The sequence below is a fragment of the Lathyrus oleraceus genome, chromosome 3 (genome assembly GCF_024323335.1).
Source record: "Lathyrus oleraceus cultivar Zhongwan6 chromosome 3, CAAS_Psat_ZW6_1.0, whole genome shotgun sequence".
NCBI lineage: Eukaryota > Viridiplantae > Streptophyta > Magnoliopsida > Fabales > Fabaceae > Lathyrus > Lathyrus oleraceus.
In genome coordinates this window covers 186346201-186363387 of record NC_066581.1, presented here as the reverse complement: position 1 = coordinate 186363387, position 17187 = coordinate 186346201, and the positions used below count along the sequence as shown (strand labels likewise).

Sequence of the window (17187 nt, the reverse complement as noted above, 5' to 3'; positions counted from 1 at the left end):
CTACATACGATCGGGTGCCATATTCAGATTGTGGCAACAAAATTTGACACCAGTCACATATTCATGGCAACAGAACCAAATATGTTATTCCCCTTTATAGCTTTGATCTTCTTCTCCAAGGCGCAAAGCCTTTCTGCAGCAGGATCTGGAAGAATCTTAGGTTTTGGTGGATCTGGTACATAAAAAGCATCATATGGGTCATCTTCTCCCACCTCAGACCCATGCTGAGCAGATGCATCAAAAGGATCCCCATGATCTCCATCTCCTTTTCTCCCTATAGGTACGTGAAAAAAGCTCTTCTTGGCGTGAGTGAAGCTCTCATCCTGATTGACCAGTCCCAATGTGCCAATATGACTGCCATTTTTCCTCCTTCCAGTTTCTGCTTCCACAACCCTTTCTCTTTGGGCAATTGCTAGCACCGTCTCTAGTAACTGATCCATCTTCTCTTGAATAATGGTGATGTATGTTCTCATAGTGGCATGATTAGCCTCAACTTGCTCCAACGTCATCCTGTAGTTATTTCGCGTCTCGTATCGGTGTTAATTAGTCAGCGTTACTGGATAGAGGGTAAAAAGGTTGGGTGAGTTTTTGAAATGAAATATGTGATGGGGTAGATGCATGCAAATGAGAAAGATATTTTTTATTTCCAGGGAATTATTCATAATGGTTGTAGTTTTATTAAGCATTCGAAGAAACATAAAGTAAGGAGATAAAAGTGAGGATCATCCTCATTCATTCAATTTGTCAAAGTACGAAATACAAAGGCATAACCTCCCGAACCAATATAGCTCAAATACTATACTCTTGCGAAAGCATAAACTGAGTACAAGAAAAAAACAGAAAAAATCACACAGCAGATTTTCGGGTTATAAGTTCCTCCAACTCGAACTTGAACCTCTTCACCATTCCCTCGCACATCATAACAAAACCGACCACAGCAGAATGTGTGTCGTCTTGGTCCAGTCCTTCCACTGCCTCTCTCAATCTCCAAGGCATATCCCGGGCCATCCAATTACAGAATTCTACCAAATCATTGAGCTTTTCACGGTACCCATCTTTGTCTTTTTATAATAAGTCAATAGTTTTCCTGAATGTATCGTAATCCTCAATAACTTGCTCTCTCTCCTTTATCCATATCACGTTGTCTTGATGGAAGGCTTCAAGTCTGTCTTTCCAATGTTTAGTGTATTCTCTGACATCCTTTGCTTATTGACATTTCTCAACACAAATCCCAGGTGTGACTCGAGAAGCTTCAAGGGCTCTTTCCTTAAGTCGGCGCTCGTGCTCCGCTTGGGTTTCAGCGTTATGAAGAGAGATAGCAAGATCATGTATCTTAGCCTCTAATGCTTCTCTAACTTCTTTCTTTTCTTCTATTGCTCGTAGCCACCATCGCTTATTCTTTTGGCATTCTTTCTCAACTTGTTTCAACTGCTCTTTGATAGTTTCTAAGCAGAGGTCAGCTTGTTCTATGCCCACTTTCACCTTCTTTCTCTTGTGCTCTTCTTTATAGACCTTTTCCTCAGTTGCCTCTAGCTGAGCCTTTTTCCGCTCTAGTTCCCACTTCATCTCATTTCTTTCATTTGAAACTTGCTGGAGGTTGATATGCAACTCTTCATTTTCTTGTCCGAGTCTTGCTATAGTAGCCTTTAATGCTTCCACCTCCTCAATGGAGACAGGGATAGGTTCTGGTGGTGGAGGTTGAGTAGGAGGATCGAGGATGAATGACAACTTGACCTCTTGACTTCTCTTTACGAACCACTGGTAATAGGGTTCTTTATCCCCTATAACACCTTTTACTTTGGCTTGTCCCTTGAAGCAAACTTTTTCCCAGGCTCGGACAACCCTTCTCAGCATAATGGGGTCTTCCATATCGTGAAACAAAAATCCTTCTAACAACTGGTCCTCTGGCTTGTATGTGATAGGATAACCCAATTGCCTCACTGCTAGAACTGGATTATAGTTAATGCAACCCGTTGACCCTATCAATGGTACATTCGGAAAGTCTCCACAACTAGTAATTGCATCTCCTAAGTTCAAACCATGAGGGTACCAAATAATGGCATTTTCTGTGAGTCCTACCAGCTTTTGAGACCACTCATATCCATCCATCCTCTCCATCTTTGAACACATGAGATACAAACCATTGGTAAAGGAGCGGTATGCAACACAACATCAATCCCTTTTTCTTTTCGAAGCATAAGTGCAAGGTGTGATAAACATCTTCCAGAAGTGCAGGTACTGGATCTTCGTTCTTAACTTTAACGGCCCAAAACACACTAATAGCTGCTACACCCACCAGCTTCTCCACATTAGGATATAACATCAATCCAAAAATGAGTAACGCCATAATAGAATCATAGGCTTCCCACTTCTGGGTTTTGGCAAAGATTTGAGCAGTCTTCTCTAAGTATTCTTGAGGAATTCCTTGTACCTTTCCCCAAATCTTGATGTTAGGGGTTAGATCTTCAACCGGAATATCCAATACTTCTGCCATCTCCTTGGGCTTTGGGATTTGACCCAGTCCCCTATAAGGTCCCTTCTTCTGTTTAGGAGAGTCCAATATTTTTCCGAATTCCTCCAAAGTTGGAGCCAACTGAAAATCTCTAAAGAGGAAACTTCTGAGTGGTGGATCATAAAACTGGGCTAGTATGGTAATGGCATCTTTTTGTACTGGTATAGACAACAAATGTAGAATCTTCCCATATTTGAGTGTGAATGCGTCTCGACGGATATTAGTCAACCCATCTCTGAATGCAATGAACTCTTTCACAAATGGTACTTTGGCTTTGATTTGGAATGTTTTTCTCTTTCCTGGCTCCATCTACTCTTGAATGCTTAATCAACTGAAAATTTTGAAATCCCCTAAAAATAAAAAGTGTGTATATGATTCTGCTATGCTTATAATGAATGCAATATGATGTTTATGCAATGATAGGGATCCAGGTTTCATATATATCACATGGTACACCCTACACGATGGTTCTATGTCTTTTTCCCCACACACAAAGGGTGGCTCCTAAAGATGTCCATTTTCAAGACAAGAACTTAGAGTCATGGATTGTGTTCAGCATTCCATCGTAATAATGGGCTAGCCACATCGAGATGGAAATTCTTAATCAATCTACTCTAAGTGGGATCTTCGTATTGTTCGAACAGGGTGTAGACCCTTTGGTTCAATACTACACAATCGCCAATCATGAAGACAGACTTCGGTTTAAGGTGAGGTTCCTAGAGTCACGAATCGTGTTCAAAGTGTCCTCGCAGTAATGGGCTAGCCATATTGTGATGGAAATTTCGAACATATCTGCTCTAGGTGGAGCCTTCGTATTGTCCCAATGAGGTGTATACCCCTAGGTTCAATACTACACAACTCCGGGTTCTATGTTCTTCTCAAAGCTCGGGTACGGAGCTTATCTCACAACATGTGTCAAACACCATAGATCAACCAACATAATAGCAGAATAAATCATATAACATAAATAATACAGCAAGATATAAAGAAGCAATAAGGAAGAAAACAATATTTCAACATTCATATAAAAGTGAGCTAAATTAGGCTTGACTCTCTCTTGCTTGGAGCACATGTCCGTGGTAGAGTCGCCATCTGTCGCATCTCGAAAAATACGATCCCTCACGATGGTCGCGGAAAAATTGATTCGAACATAATCGCCAACGAACTTTACTTATTCCAAAGAAGGAATAGGAAAATATCGATAAAACCTTTCAAAAATAGAATAATGGTCGTCGCAACCATATTCGGGTTCGGGAGTCGATTACGTAAGGGGAATGTATTAACACCCCTCACGTCCGTTGTACTCAATGGGAACCTTTTAGTTTAATTTGCGATTTGAATGTTAGCTAATGTTATTTGTTTTCTTCGAGTGAATGAAGGATAAATAAAGATGGATGGAAACCTCAGAAAGGGGGAAAAGGGGTTTTTTTTATTAGTGTGCTCGCCAAGATCTCGCAATCTCGTGCCTACGTATCCTTATGGTGCAATAAGGAAGTTAGAGCATTCGTAGTTCGGGGAACTACGGTTGGTTGGTGTCTTTTAATGAACGACTGTTTAGATCGTGTTCTAAAGGCTAAACGTTAGCTTGTCTACTCTCGGCGGAGGCTTAAGCACTAGTTTGTTGTGCGCGTTAGAAAGGATTAAATAATATTCTGTCTAAAAAGGTTTAAGTTATTGGTCGCACGGGGCGAGAAATTAGGTTTGATATATTTGGTATTTTTGAAGAGGAACTATAAAAGATTGAGCAATGTGGTACACACCAATCGTTCAATTCTGAGGAATAACTAGGCGAATGCCTTCTACTCTTTTTTCGTTCAAAATATTATTGAAAATTGTTTGCGAAAATCGAATATGCACAGTAGTGAGGTGAATGCCTCCCACTTTCTTATCCAAGGAATGATGAGGCGTGCGCTACCCATTCCCTTATCCAAATTTATTTAGAGTATTTTAATCGAAAGTCGATAAGTTGAGCAATATGGTGAGCGTCAATCATTCATTTATTCGAAAGTTAGTGAGGCGAACGCTTCCCATTCTTTTATCATCCGAAATTTAGAATTAAAAGGTTTTAGAAATTATATTAATTTGGAAGAAATGATATGGACTCGGATTTGGTATGATTTTAATCGGGTGACAAGAATTCGAGCAATGTGGCGTACGCCAATCATTCGAATACTCGAGAGATAGTGAAGCGAACGCCTCCTATACTTTTTTTCATCCCAAGTTTATAAATCAAAACGTTTTTTAAGTATTATATTAATTTAGAAAAATAATTTGAATTTTGTACGATTAATGTCTTAATTAGACGACGAGAATTCGAGCAATATGACGAACGCCAATTATTCGAAGACTCGAGAGATAGTGAAACGGGCGCTTACTAATCCCTTTTTCATCCAAAATTTAAATTATAAAAATAAAGTCTTTAGAAATTATATTTAATTTAGGGAAAGTGATTTGAATTTGTAGTTTAGGGTTTTAATTAGACGACGAGAATTCGATCAATATGGCGAACGCCAATTATTTGAATACTCGAGAGATAGTGAAGCGGACGCTTACTATACCCCTTTTCATCCAAAAATTAGAATTAAAAGTTTGAAGGAGTATATTTTAGAATGGTTTGAATTCTCATCAACATGGGATTAATCAATAAAATGACTTAACCGAGTTAATTAGTAAAAAAACAAATAAGTACTTAAATAATTCAATTAATAGTCAACCAATAAAAATAAAACGATTAATTATCATTATTAAAATGAATAACCAATTAACTATGTTTTATTTAATTAATTAAAGAGTGTTTTACTTAAAATGATACCAATCATAAGGACTTGGGCCTAAAGACAATATGCCTATTTAAGAAAATTTTACCTTGTACCCCTACAGTTAGCCCCATACCCCTACAAAATTTTAAAAATTCCCATTCTACCCTTAATTGGTTTTAACCAATTTACCATTTCATTTTTATCATTCAGTTGAAAATTTCAGAAATTACACTTTCACACCCCTCGCACCGGAACTCCTGCAAAAAGACTTCCGGTATGTATTTTTCCCAAACCGGAAGACTTAAAGAATGACTTCCGGAACACACCAAAAAGCAATCCGGAACACACAAAAAAGCAAACCGGAACACTTCATGAAAGAGTTTCGGTTCAATTAAAAAAATTTACAAAACCGGAACACTTCTTGAAAGAGTTCCGGTTAACAAATTTTACATACCGGAACTCTTTGGAGAAGTGTTCCGGTATGTATTATATGTGTTCCGGAAGTCTTTCAAGAAGTCTTCCGGTTCGCTTTTTTTTTTATTTTTATTTTTTTTATTTTGCAGGAATGGAAAATCTTCCCCAAATATGTGTAGATACTACTGATGCGTTTATGACGATGGAAAGATTTGGTACACGAGAAGAGGTTATCAGATGGATTAAAGAGGTTGGAATCAACAATAAAGTAACTGTTATTATCAGTCGTTCAGATACTGAAACGGGGAAGAGAGGGAGAAGTAACAAAATAATATTTGGTTGTGATAAAGGTGGGAAACACAAGATTAGTGATAGTGGTACCCAAAGTGCGTCGAAGAAATGTGGATGTCCATTTAAAATCAGGTCGACTCCGGCGAAAGATGGATCTGGTTGGAAGATTGATGTAAAATGTGGGTTACATAATCATGGTTTACCGGATAGATTAGAAGGTCATTCGTTTATTGGTAGGTTGACCACAGATGAGAAGCAACATGTCGCTGATTTGGAAAAGAGACATGTAGCACCTAGACACATATTGCTTTCCTTGCAAGACAATTATCCTGAGAATGTCACTCGGATTACGCAAGTATACAAGCATAAGAGTGTGATACAAAAAGAGATAAGAGGTCCTAGGAGTGAGATACAGCATCTGTTTAAGCTTATTGAGGATGCAGGATATGTGTATTGGAGTAGAAAAAAGGATGACTCGGAAGTGGTGAGAGAGATATTTTGGGCACATCCTGATTCAGTTAAGTTGTTGAATATATTTCCGATTGTATTAGTTATGGATAGCACCTACAAGACAAACAAATATAGACAACCTTTGTTTGAAATTGTTGGCATGACATCGACCGAGTTGACTTTTGCTGTTGGATTTGCGTATATGGAGTCTGAGCAAACAGAGAATTTTTGCTGGGTATTGGAGAAATTAAAAGAGTTGTTTGTGAAGAAAGACATGTGTCTACAAGTGATTTTGACAGATAGAGATCTTGCTTTGATGAAAGCAGTTGAAGTTGTGTTTCCCAGCTCGATTAATTTGCTATGTAGATTTCACATTAACAAAAACGTTGGTGCCAAATGCAAACAACATGTGATGAATGACCTGCAAAAGACGATAGACACATTATGGATGGAAGTTGTTTGGGCTAGTGATGAGGTTGAGTATGGTCAGCGGTTGCATCAACTTGAGCAAGCATGTGTTGATTATAGTGGATTTATTAATTATGTGAAAGACACATGGTTGACTCCACATAGGCATAGATTTGTTGGAGCATGGATTAATCGAGTGCTACATTTGGGTAACACAACGACTAATCGGTACGTCTTATAATTTTGTATGTGTTATTTTTATATCTGATATTATTTCTATGTATTTTTTATGTGTTATTTTCAATATTTTTAGGGTTGAATTTGCTCATTGGAAGTTAAAGCAGATGTTAGGAAATAGTATAGGTGACATGGTCAAATGTTGGGAAGCAATGAATAACAACTTGAGGTTACAACTGGGAAACATTAGAGCTTCTTTTCAAAAGAGTTTTTACGAAGTTGAGCACGCGCACGTAAGTCCCTTTTATGGTTATTTGCGTGGTTCCGTATCTCGAGCTGCTTTGAGATGTATTGCTGAAGAGTTATTGAGAGTTGATTATGTTGGAACTAACAGGCAAATATGTGGTTGTACTCTTAGAACATCTTATGGGTTACCTTGTGCTTGTGAGTTAGGAAGATACAGACTAGGTGGTATACCGATACCCATTGATGTTGTTCATGTTCATTGGAGGAAACTAACTATGGAAGTTGAGTTAGAGGTAGGTGAAGACGATGGATCAGAGGTGGATATGACTTCTGCAATGGATGAGTTGTGGAGACGATTTAGGTCATTAGATGTTATTGGGAAAAGGGCATTAAAGAGTAGGGTATGTGAAGACGATTGAAGATGTAGTTAATGTTGAATCAGATGGTAATTATGGATTTAGAGTCATCGCATCATTGCATGGATATGGTGAGGATGGTTGGCCAATGGTTCGTAGAGAGTTGGGGTTGGAATTAATAGACAAGGATAGGTCAACTTTGTATGACAAGTTATTTTCTAATCGGTTGTCAGTAGTGAGAGAATCTTTGATGATAGAATCCTTTGGTTCACAGCCACCTGAAAAATGGATGAGTCTACCAGATATGGGTTACTTGATAGCGAATCTCTATAATGTTGTACTTGTCTGTTTAGGCAATCCGTGCATGACTTTCTTTCCGATGACAAGTTCACATTCACCAAATGTCTCTATTTATTGCATTGGTTTTGTTAACCGCAATCATTGGGTTCATGTACGTATTTATATGCCTAAATACAAACATTATTTCAGTTAATATTTTATGTTATATGACTTAATCTTTTAATTATTTTACTTTATCAGGTTAACATGAAAGAGGGGTTTCCATTGCCACCGGTCACATTAGATTGGAAGTAATTTCGTTCTCATATAGCAACTACTTGGATGTTAGGATTTGCAGGACGTATGCAACATTGGCAATTACTTACACCTGTATTAGCATGATTATGTACTCAAAACATAAATATGTAATCAAAACATGAATTTTATATTAACATGTCTATTATATTCAAAGCTTAATACATAAAATCAATGTGAACGAGAAATATGCAAAGCTTCAAATAAATCAGAAAACTGTGGATCTTCCTCTTCGGCATTAACCTGTCTCAGATAGCGATGAATCAATGTAGATACACGAGCCCAATCAGGATCAGATGGCCCGGCGTCATATACAGGAAATGGTACCTCTCTAGGAGCGTCACGATGGGGGAGGGACCAACCGTGGATGAGAAACACAATAATACCACTCCAGATAACCGTCTACTGCATCAGATGGAGTGGTGGCCACGGTAGATGAACCGATCACAGCGATAACACTCTGATGGTAACTGATCCAATCAACATCAATATCTGTCGCCATCATACAATCCAGAGGTGGGGATGGAACATACTGCCTATACCCGAACTGACGTAAACATCTATCAGGCAGGTATGGGACAACTGTTTCACCCCACTTCAAACAGCCCCTGTAAAGACATATCTCATCAAATACACACCATGCTCTATGATCCTCAAATGGTCGCCATATGACGTCGGCATGTGTCAGCTCGTCCAAAATAGGTCGTAAATCATCGACCTTCAGGACTCCCTGCCTATACGACCATCTCATCGCTCGGGGAAGACCACAGTTATCAGCAGGTTTCCAATTCTCCCCTCTTTTTTCAACAGTTGGAAAGTACTCGTGAATCCAACACTGTTACAAAATACAAACATAATAAATAAAACAAATTAAGTTAACATATTTTATAAAATGAATCCAACACTTAATTAACAAAATTAAATTATATACCTGTAGGAGAGTAGGATATCCACCGAGCTGTTTGCAACTGTACATGGACGCATCTCCAAGATATCGGTAGAGGGTAACTAGTGCAGCTGCTCCCCAACTATATCCTGAACATCCATCCAAGTCCCTAAACAGGAGGAGGTATCGTGCCTCTACAAGTGTAAAGGTCTTATCAGCAAATATGATGGAACCCACCAACATCAATAGATATGCTCTAGTCGCATATGCCCAGCTGGAAGCAGCTCTATGATGTACGAATAAATCATATAACCACTCCAACTTGTAATACGACCCCCTGCAGCTACGAACATGTGACTGTGCCTGACCCTGTGACACTCCTAGGTAGTCAACAACAAGTTCAACAGCTAGTTCTTCAGTCACATCCTGAGGACTCCAGAAGATACCCCTGATGGGCAAGTGAAGTAGACATGCGACATTATCTAAAGTAATGCTCATTTCACCAAACGGCATGTGAAATGAAGATGTCTCTAGATGCCATCTTTCCACAAATGCAGAGACAAGATTTGTGTCAATCTTGTTCAGACTGGTTTTCTGCAGTGAAGATAAATCGAATCTAGATACCCAACTCTCCATCTGTGGTGGAAGAGCCAATGGAACCCTAGAAGTCAACTTCAGTCCATGTCCGACAACCTTCAACTCTTTCTTTGGACCTCTTTCCTAAAAACAATTAAAACACATATTAGAAAACAAATTATAAAATATTCAACTATTATTCATTTTCAAATATAGCCCATTTACTTACCTCACCGAACCATATATGTCGAGCAACATAATGCTCGTACTTCACCAAAAGAGACGTATCGTACGACCCTCCTGGATATCCAGCCGGCTCAGCTGCAGCTGCAGATGAAGATGCACCCCGGTCTAACGTGCGGACTGGAATCCGGCCATCTGCACCTCGTCTTCGAACCACTGCAAAAAAAATGTTTTAAAAAATAATTAAAATTAAAAAAAAAAGTAAAAAAAAAAAAATTACGTACCGGAACACTTCAAAGAAGAGTTCCGGTTAGTAAAAAACAAAAAAGCCTTCCGGAACACTATCTGAGAGAGTTCCGGTATACATCATCCAAACCGGAAGTCTTTAAGAAAGACTTCCGGTATACAACTATACAAACCGGAAGACTTTCTAAAAGACTTCCGGTTCAGTGCCTCTAAAAGGCAACAAACCGGAACGCTTTAGAGAAGTGTTCCAGTATACAATTAATGAACCGAAGACTTACTCTGAGTGTTCCGGTTTACAATGCAAAAAAGCCAAATATTTGTCTTCTCCGGAAGTCTTCAACGAAAATGGTAAAAATAAATTGAAATGGAAAATATACCCTATTTATATGAGGGTATTTTGGTCAAAAAAATTTAAGTGTAGGGGTGTGGGTACAATTGTAGGGGTACAGGGTAAAATTTTCCCTATTTAATTGTTGTTGGGTTTGGCAGACAATTAATGTTAGTGGAGGTGAATGAGCCTACACGTTTGGCCCACCTGATGCTAGTGAGAGGGGGTGCGTTCACGGGCAGCAGGGGCATTTAGTCCGGAAACTAATGGGCCTGCATTCCTTTACCCAACCAATCTAAAAAAACAAAAAGAGTGTACAAGATAATGGAAATGAAAAGTGGAAGTGCAGCGGTCGCCACTCTCCGCTATGCTGATGAATCATGTACCAAGGCACTTTGTTTTGGGAACCCGAAAAGGAACCATAAATCCTAGCCACATTATACAGCAAGATATCAATTAAATAGTAAATATTGGTCAAATCCCAACAGTCATTTCTAATTTAAACCTCTACTTTTCATAACCTCAAGGCAATAAAAGGTAATGATAATGATTATTAATAGAAAATGAAGAGACAATGCTCTTCCTCTCCCATGATTTCCTTCTTTTTCTGTTAACCTTTTTTATATATATCCGAACTCTCCTATCTCCATCACTTCACTCTCTCACTCATCATACAAACGCATACACCAACATAAGAGTTTTAAAATGAAAGATCTACACGGCGGGGATTGGAAAATGGTACGGAGGCATTCAAGAATAATATGGTGGCGCCACCGTGCCAAACCAGAAAGCAACAAAAAGAATTTGAGAAAAAACTCATCCAACATAGATCCACAAACACGAAATACAACACGACACGGGAAAGATGCGAGTAAAAATCAAACAACAAATAGAATTGTGATAATTTTTTTTGTCGGAGATTAGAACTCTGACGAAGGATGTGGTACACCAACCTTCGAGGTACACTCTTCCTTTCCCTTTTTCTGCCTCTTTGCTTCTTGTATTTGATGGTGTGTTGGGAAATTTTTTGTCGCGATTGTTAGACGGTGTGGCTAGTGATCGAGAGGGGGGGTGAATAGATCACCTCTTTGAAAATAAACTGATTTAAAATTTTATCAGAGTTATTGAAACTTAGCGGAAAATTTCAGTCCCGAATCGACTTCCTTCTATTCTGAACCGCTACTAGAAAACCGGACACGCAAATTTATTGCTGGATTTGAATTAGAACGACAGAGATTATTAACACCAGAATCTTATCAAATTGAATGCTCTTATCACTAAATCCTAATTACAATGAATAAAACTCAGCAGACAGTTTTGTCAAACATTTGGTGTGTATGTGATCAATGATGAACAGTGGTGGCGTTTAGATAAAGAAGTTTTCTTGTCACTGTTGTATCACTAAAAATACAGCCACAATACACCAACTGAAATCACAAAACTGTTGAAAACGTAAAGAGAGATAAGGAAAGAATACGATACGCAAAGATTTGGTAAGGAAGTTCCCCACGTCGTCCTCGCGTGTGGGTACGTCTCCCTCTCAATTTCAAATGAAATTGAGAACTGTAATTATCAATAATGCCGAATTCGTTGATACAAGGTTTCAATACACAGACAGAATTCTAAATCCCAAGATCTTCTTCTTGTATAAAACCTCCACTTGATCTGAGCTCGATCAAGAATTTCCTGCAAGAAATTGCAAATAATTCACCGATTCCACGACCTGTTTGCGAAATTTACCAATTTCCAAACCCTACGCTGCGGCTGAATCTGTTCTGCAAACGTGACTGTAAGACCCCAATTTTGGCCCTAAGATCCCTCATGGCCCATATCATATCATATCATGGCCTCAAGGATCACTGCATGCCCTAGCTTCCCTCCTAGTGGGTGGGATACCTTGTGAGTGTGATTCTTGATCACCAAGCATGTTTTGCATTTGTATATCTTTGCTTTTCATATGTTTACTAACCAAAAAGTACAAAAATATTGTCAGTCTAACCTTGTTGCTTGCAGTTGAAGAAATCATCAGCAATTAGGTCAAAATCAGTCAAAGTCAGGCATTGCAATGGATGGTGGCCATTCTTGCAGAATTTGGGCACCATGATCAATAGTCAAGAGTTCATACAACTTGGGACATCATTTGGAATCAAGGTCTCAAGGAATTAGGGTTTGGAATTCATCAGAAGCGGTTCAGTCATCCAAAACCCTAGAAAAGTCAACAGAAAGTCAAACTTGGTCAACTGTGGATTTAATCAATGATTTGATAGATGGAATTGATTTGAAGGAGCTCATTCATGTCCATATAAGCCTCATATATCATGTCCAACCTTATCATGGAAGAAAATCAAGTCAAACAGAAAATTTTCCAGAAATAGAAAGTGGACCTGTAATTTCAACTGCCAAAAATGGAAACTTCTTGATCTTAAACTTGCATCATGATACAAGCTCCAAATGAATTTTTGCCCAACATGAAAGTTGAAGATCTTGTTCTCCCATTTCCAAAAAGTCCAAGAACTCTCAAATCCCATGTATGGTTGTCAAGATATGATCAATTCAATTTCAAAAATTTGTGAACTTCAAAGGGCCATATCTCTCAAACCACAAGGCCAATTTTGGTGGGGTTTTTTCCTACAAACCACATTTCATCTCCTCTTTCCAAAAATATAAATTTCATGTACCAAAAATCTATGGATCAAAATGGCATTTTTGGACTTGTTTCATTTAAATTCAAGTGTGGACCAAAAGTTGACTTTTTGATTTAGCATCTTTTAAACACTTTGGCCAATTGGAAATGTTCAGAAACATCATTTGTGACTTGCCCAAAGGCCCAAATTCGTGTACAGCACCATACCTCCATGTGCACTTGGTGAAAGTTAGCAAAATGCAATTTGGCTTCATTTAAGTTAACTTTGATTAGTACCTTCATTAGCAATATTAAACAGAAGTATAAAATCAACTTTTCTGCAAATCTAAACCTAGCAGCAGCCATCAACCAAGACAGAATTCTCTCATACTCTCTCAAATCCATTTTCTTCATTTTCAAAAATTCTGTCAAAAACTTCAAAGGACCACGAGCTGCTTTGCTATTCCCTCAACATATCATCGCTTGTGAGCCATTTCCAAGCTTCATTTTCCTGATGTAACAACATCTCATGTTCTGTTTTCACCAAGCTCCAACAATGGCAAAACTCGATCTGAGTATTTCCAAGGGTTATTGAGCTACAAGCCACTCTCCATTCATCATTACAAGCTTGGACCTGCAGCTGTTTCAGCACAACAACATCAATCCATCACTGTTTTCATTTTTCTTCAAAAACAAGTAAGGTTTCGACCTTAACCATTTACTATGCCATGCTATGTTTTAGATAGCTCTTGTTATGCTGATTTTAATGAGCTTTGGATTGCATGAAATGGTCAAGTATTCCTTGAGATATGTTGTTTTAAAGTTTATGGATGCATGAGTTCTTTGCTCGATTCTTGGATGTTGGTGTGTTTTTAATGATTATGCTTGCTGGATATATGATGCTTGTTGTTTGTAGATTCGATTGCCACGCTCGATTTTATTTTCTGGGGAATTTGTTCATGATCGATCGTTGATGATGACGGGTACTGTAGCAAGCCCTAGGTTTTTTCCAGAATGCGTTTGGCCTGTGTGAGTGTTACTGTTCCATTGATAGCGGACCAATCAGAACATTTTATTCCCGTGCCCTATACGCCGCGTTTTGTTTAATGAAGGTGGTATTCACAAAAATGCCACCGGTCAACATGTTGACTTACCATTCCATGTTCTTTTGTTCATTTTATTCCAATTGATTACTCAAACTTCCAAAATTCATAACTCGTGCAATTCAATTCCAAAATTCATGAAATTTTTTCCATAATGTTCACATGAATGTCTACTATTTTATCATGATTTTTATTGAATTTTTGGTTGGCTGGATTTTTAATGGCTTTAGGTTTCTTGTCATGTATGCTTATTTGATACCTTTTGCCAAAAACCTTGTGAAATGATGATGATGTATCCAATGACCCTGAAATTTTTTGTGGTTAATCCACACTCATTCATGTTTGTTTTGATGTAGAGTTCTTGAATTTATCTTATGTGGTTTGTGAGATATGAATTTTGGAAGTAGGGTGTGACAATTTGTGTCACACCATTGATATGCAAGTTCATGATTTTTGTTGACATGCTTCCTGGCTTCTAATTGATGTGAAATTTTGCATGAACCCTCTCTTATATGTCTAGTTCACTTGTGATTTTTCCTGGAATTAATTATGGCATTTCCAAATTGTTTGAGATTTTATCCCCTGTTTGACCAAAATGTTGACTTATGTGATACATCTTGCCATTTCCTTTGTGAAATTCTCATACCTTATTGGATGATCATGAAATTTTACATGTGCATACTAGACATCTCAAGATTTGCATTGGTGTTGATCCCATTCATTTCTCATCTGTTTTCATTTAGTTATGATTTTTTGAAGTTGATACATGTATGTTTGACTTCTTTGTGCATACTTGAACTTGCTTTGACTTTCTGATTTTCATTGACTATCTTCCCATGATCCAATTGAGCTGAAATTTTATATGTATGCCATGCTATGGATTGTGATTGACCCTGAATTATTTGATGATTTTTGGAATTGATTATGATTGCTTTTGATGCAAGTCTTTCTGTTGACTTCTATGTGCACCAATTTGCCATGCTTTGCATTCCTTTGCTTATGAAATCATGATGATGAATGATATGAATGTGGGACCAATTGAGTTTGCTTCTTGAATGTTTAAACTTGATTTTGGTTGACTTTCATTTTCTGTTTTGACTTTCTCATTTATTTTTTGACCCTAGGCTAGTCCTAGTGGTCCTGTTGCTTATGTTTGAGCTCATTGTTTCAGGTTAAGCTACAAATGCTTCAAAGAAACTTTTGCAATTTGATTGAGTTTATCTGTTTATCATGAGCTAACCTTTGTTTTGTAGGTGGTATGGCTCATAAGCCTTGTGCTTTGTGCTTTGCACATTTGTCTATCTGTTTGACTGTTGACTCCTGTTTCCTTTTGCTTTAACTGTTGAACTGTGTACTGATTTGTTTGACTATTTCAGGTACCATTAGTTGCTTAAGTTCTTTGAACTTGCTTTGCTTTGCTATTTAGCAATTTGCTTTGAGGTATAATTCCTTTCTCCTCATGTAGTCTGGAGACCCGGCTTGTTATTTGGCCGGGCAAACTGTCTGAAGTCCTCCTTAAGAGGCGATGCTTGTGTGTGTTTAAATTTGTCCCAAGCAGGAAAAGTCCTTCAAGTAAGGCAATTGGTAGATCAAAGGGATAAGCAACCTATCCCCTACTATTCAGTGAGTCTTCTCCTTGCTCCCATTACATGGTTGTAGCATTGAGATCAAAACCCAAGATCTATCGAGTCAATAATGTGGAGAGAGTTCCTACTTTCTGAACTCCCACACTTTCTGATATTTAAAATGCTCTCCCTGATCAGGGATAAGAGCAATGAGGCACATCCCTTATCTCCTTTCATCTGCTTCACCTTAGCCTCTCAATGGCAAGGTTAAGAGCAATCTTTGACCCTATTCCAGTTGGCCTCAGTGCCTAACCCTCTTGTGTGAGCCTCCTTGTTTGGCTATAGAGTGTGCTGTTTGATTCTCATTGTTTGATTGATTGATTCTATCATATGCACATGTTTGCTTGTATGCTTTATGCATTTATCATCATCAATTGCTCATTAATGCATAATCATCTCATTCGTCTTTGTGACCTCATCATTGTTGTTTGCCCATTGAGGACAATTGTAAGACCATCCATTGGCCATTGCTCCTAGGATATGGAAGTGAGTATAAGACCATCACATTGGCCACTCATCTTATCTTTGCTTGTTGCATTGTTTGTATGTGAGGATACAATTGTAAGTCCCCGCAAGTTGGCATTTGTTTTCCTAGGATCATACTGTGTATGTTAGAGTAAGCCCAGACAGATTGGCATTTGACATCCATGTTTTGCTTTCTTTGTTTATGAGAGGATGCAATTGTAAGTCCCCGCAAGTTGGCATTTGCTTTCCTAGGATCATGTGTTGGATATTGGTATAAGTCCAGACAGATTGGCATCCGGTATCCAAGTTTCATTTTGTTTTAGGAGATTAGTGTAAGACCATTGAGTGGCCTCTGATATCCCGTTCTGTTTTAGGAGATTGGTATAAGCCCAGTGATTGGCATCCGATATCCGCTTTTGTTGACTTTCTTGTTTGTTTGTTATTATCCATTGCTATTCCAAAGGACACACTTGAATCATCCCCTATATGATTTCAAGAGGTGAACCTTCTAAGAAGTTTTACAATCCATCTCCATCCATTCATCCCCATTGTATCCTAAACCTTTTCACACTTGGATTTCAAACTTGACATAGATATTGTGCAAACTTCTTCATGTTTTCTAACTAAAAACCTGGGCCCCAAGTCCTTGACTTTTTTTCAAATCCCATTTCATAATACTTCTTTTGAATCAATCTTAATCATACTTTGACTCTCACTTTCATAATCACAATCAATTAACTTCACTCATTCACTTGTTTTGGCTTTGTCCATTGTTAATCTTTTCATGCATTAGCCATAGGTTTCAATTATCATTGTGGTTGATGTAAATCTTGCCTATCCTTAGCGAGTCGACAGTAAGACTTCCGTACTGAAAACAGGGCTAACCCCTCTAGTACGTCGAAGCTATCCTCGCATGGTGGATGTTGGTCTTGGTCGAGTTTTCTC

General features: G+C 38.2%; 1 protein-coding gene across 1 annotated transcript; it reads right to left on the bottom strand.

Annotated features, from left to right (window-relative positions):
* Nucleotides 1-1206: 1206 nt before the first annotated feature.
* Nucleotides 1207-2821, bottom strand: LOC127130334 (uncharacterized). The gene is made up of 2 exons (XM_051059362.1): nt 2219-2821; nt 1207-2118 (listed from the first exon to the last, which is right to left on the bottom strand). The coding sequence occupies exons 1-2, from the start codon at nt 2819-2821 to the stop codon at nt 1207-1209; spliced, it is 1515 nt and encodes a 504-aa protein (XP_050915319.1).
* Nucleotides 2822-17187: the final 14366 nt, after the last annotated feature.

What these genes read in the sequence shown, in the direction of transcription:
- LOC127130334 (XM_051059362.1), bottom strand. Translation starts at nt 2,821, where the DNA reads ATGGAGCCAGGAAAGAGAAAAACATTCCAAATCAAAGCCAAAGTACCA. An exon ending in TACCTGCACTTCTGGAAGAT is followed by an intron (nt 2,119 to 2,218) that starts GTTTATCACACC and finishes ATGTGTTCAAAG; the next exon opens with ATGGAGAGGATGGATGGATA.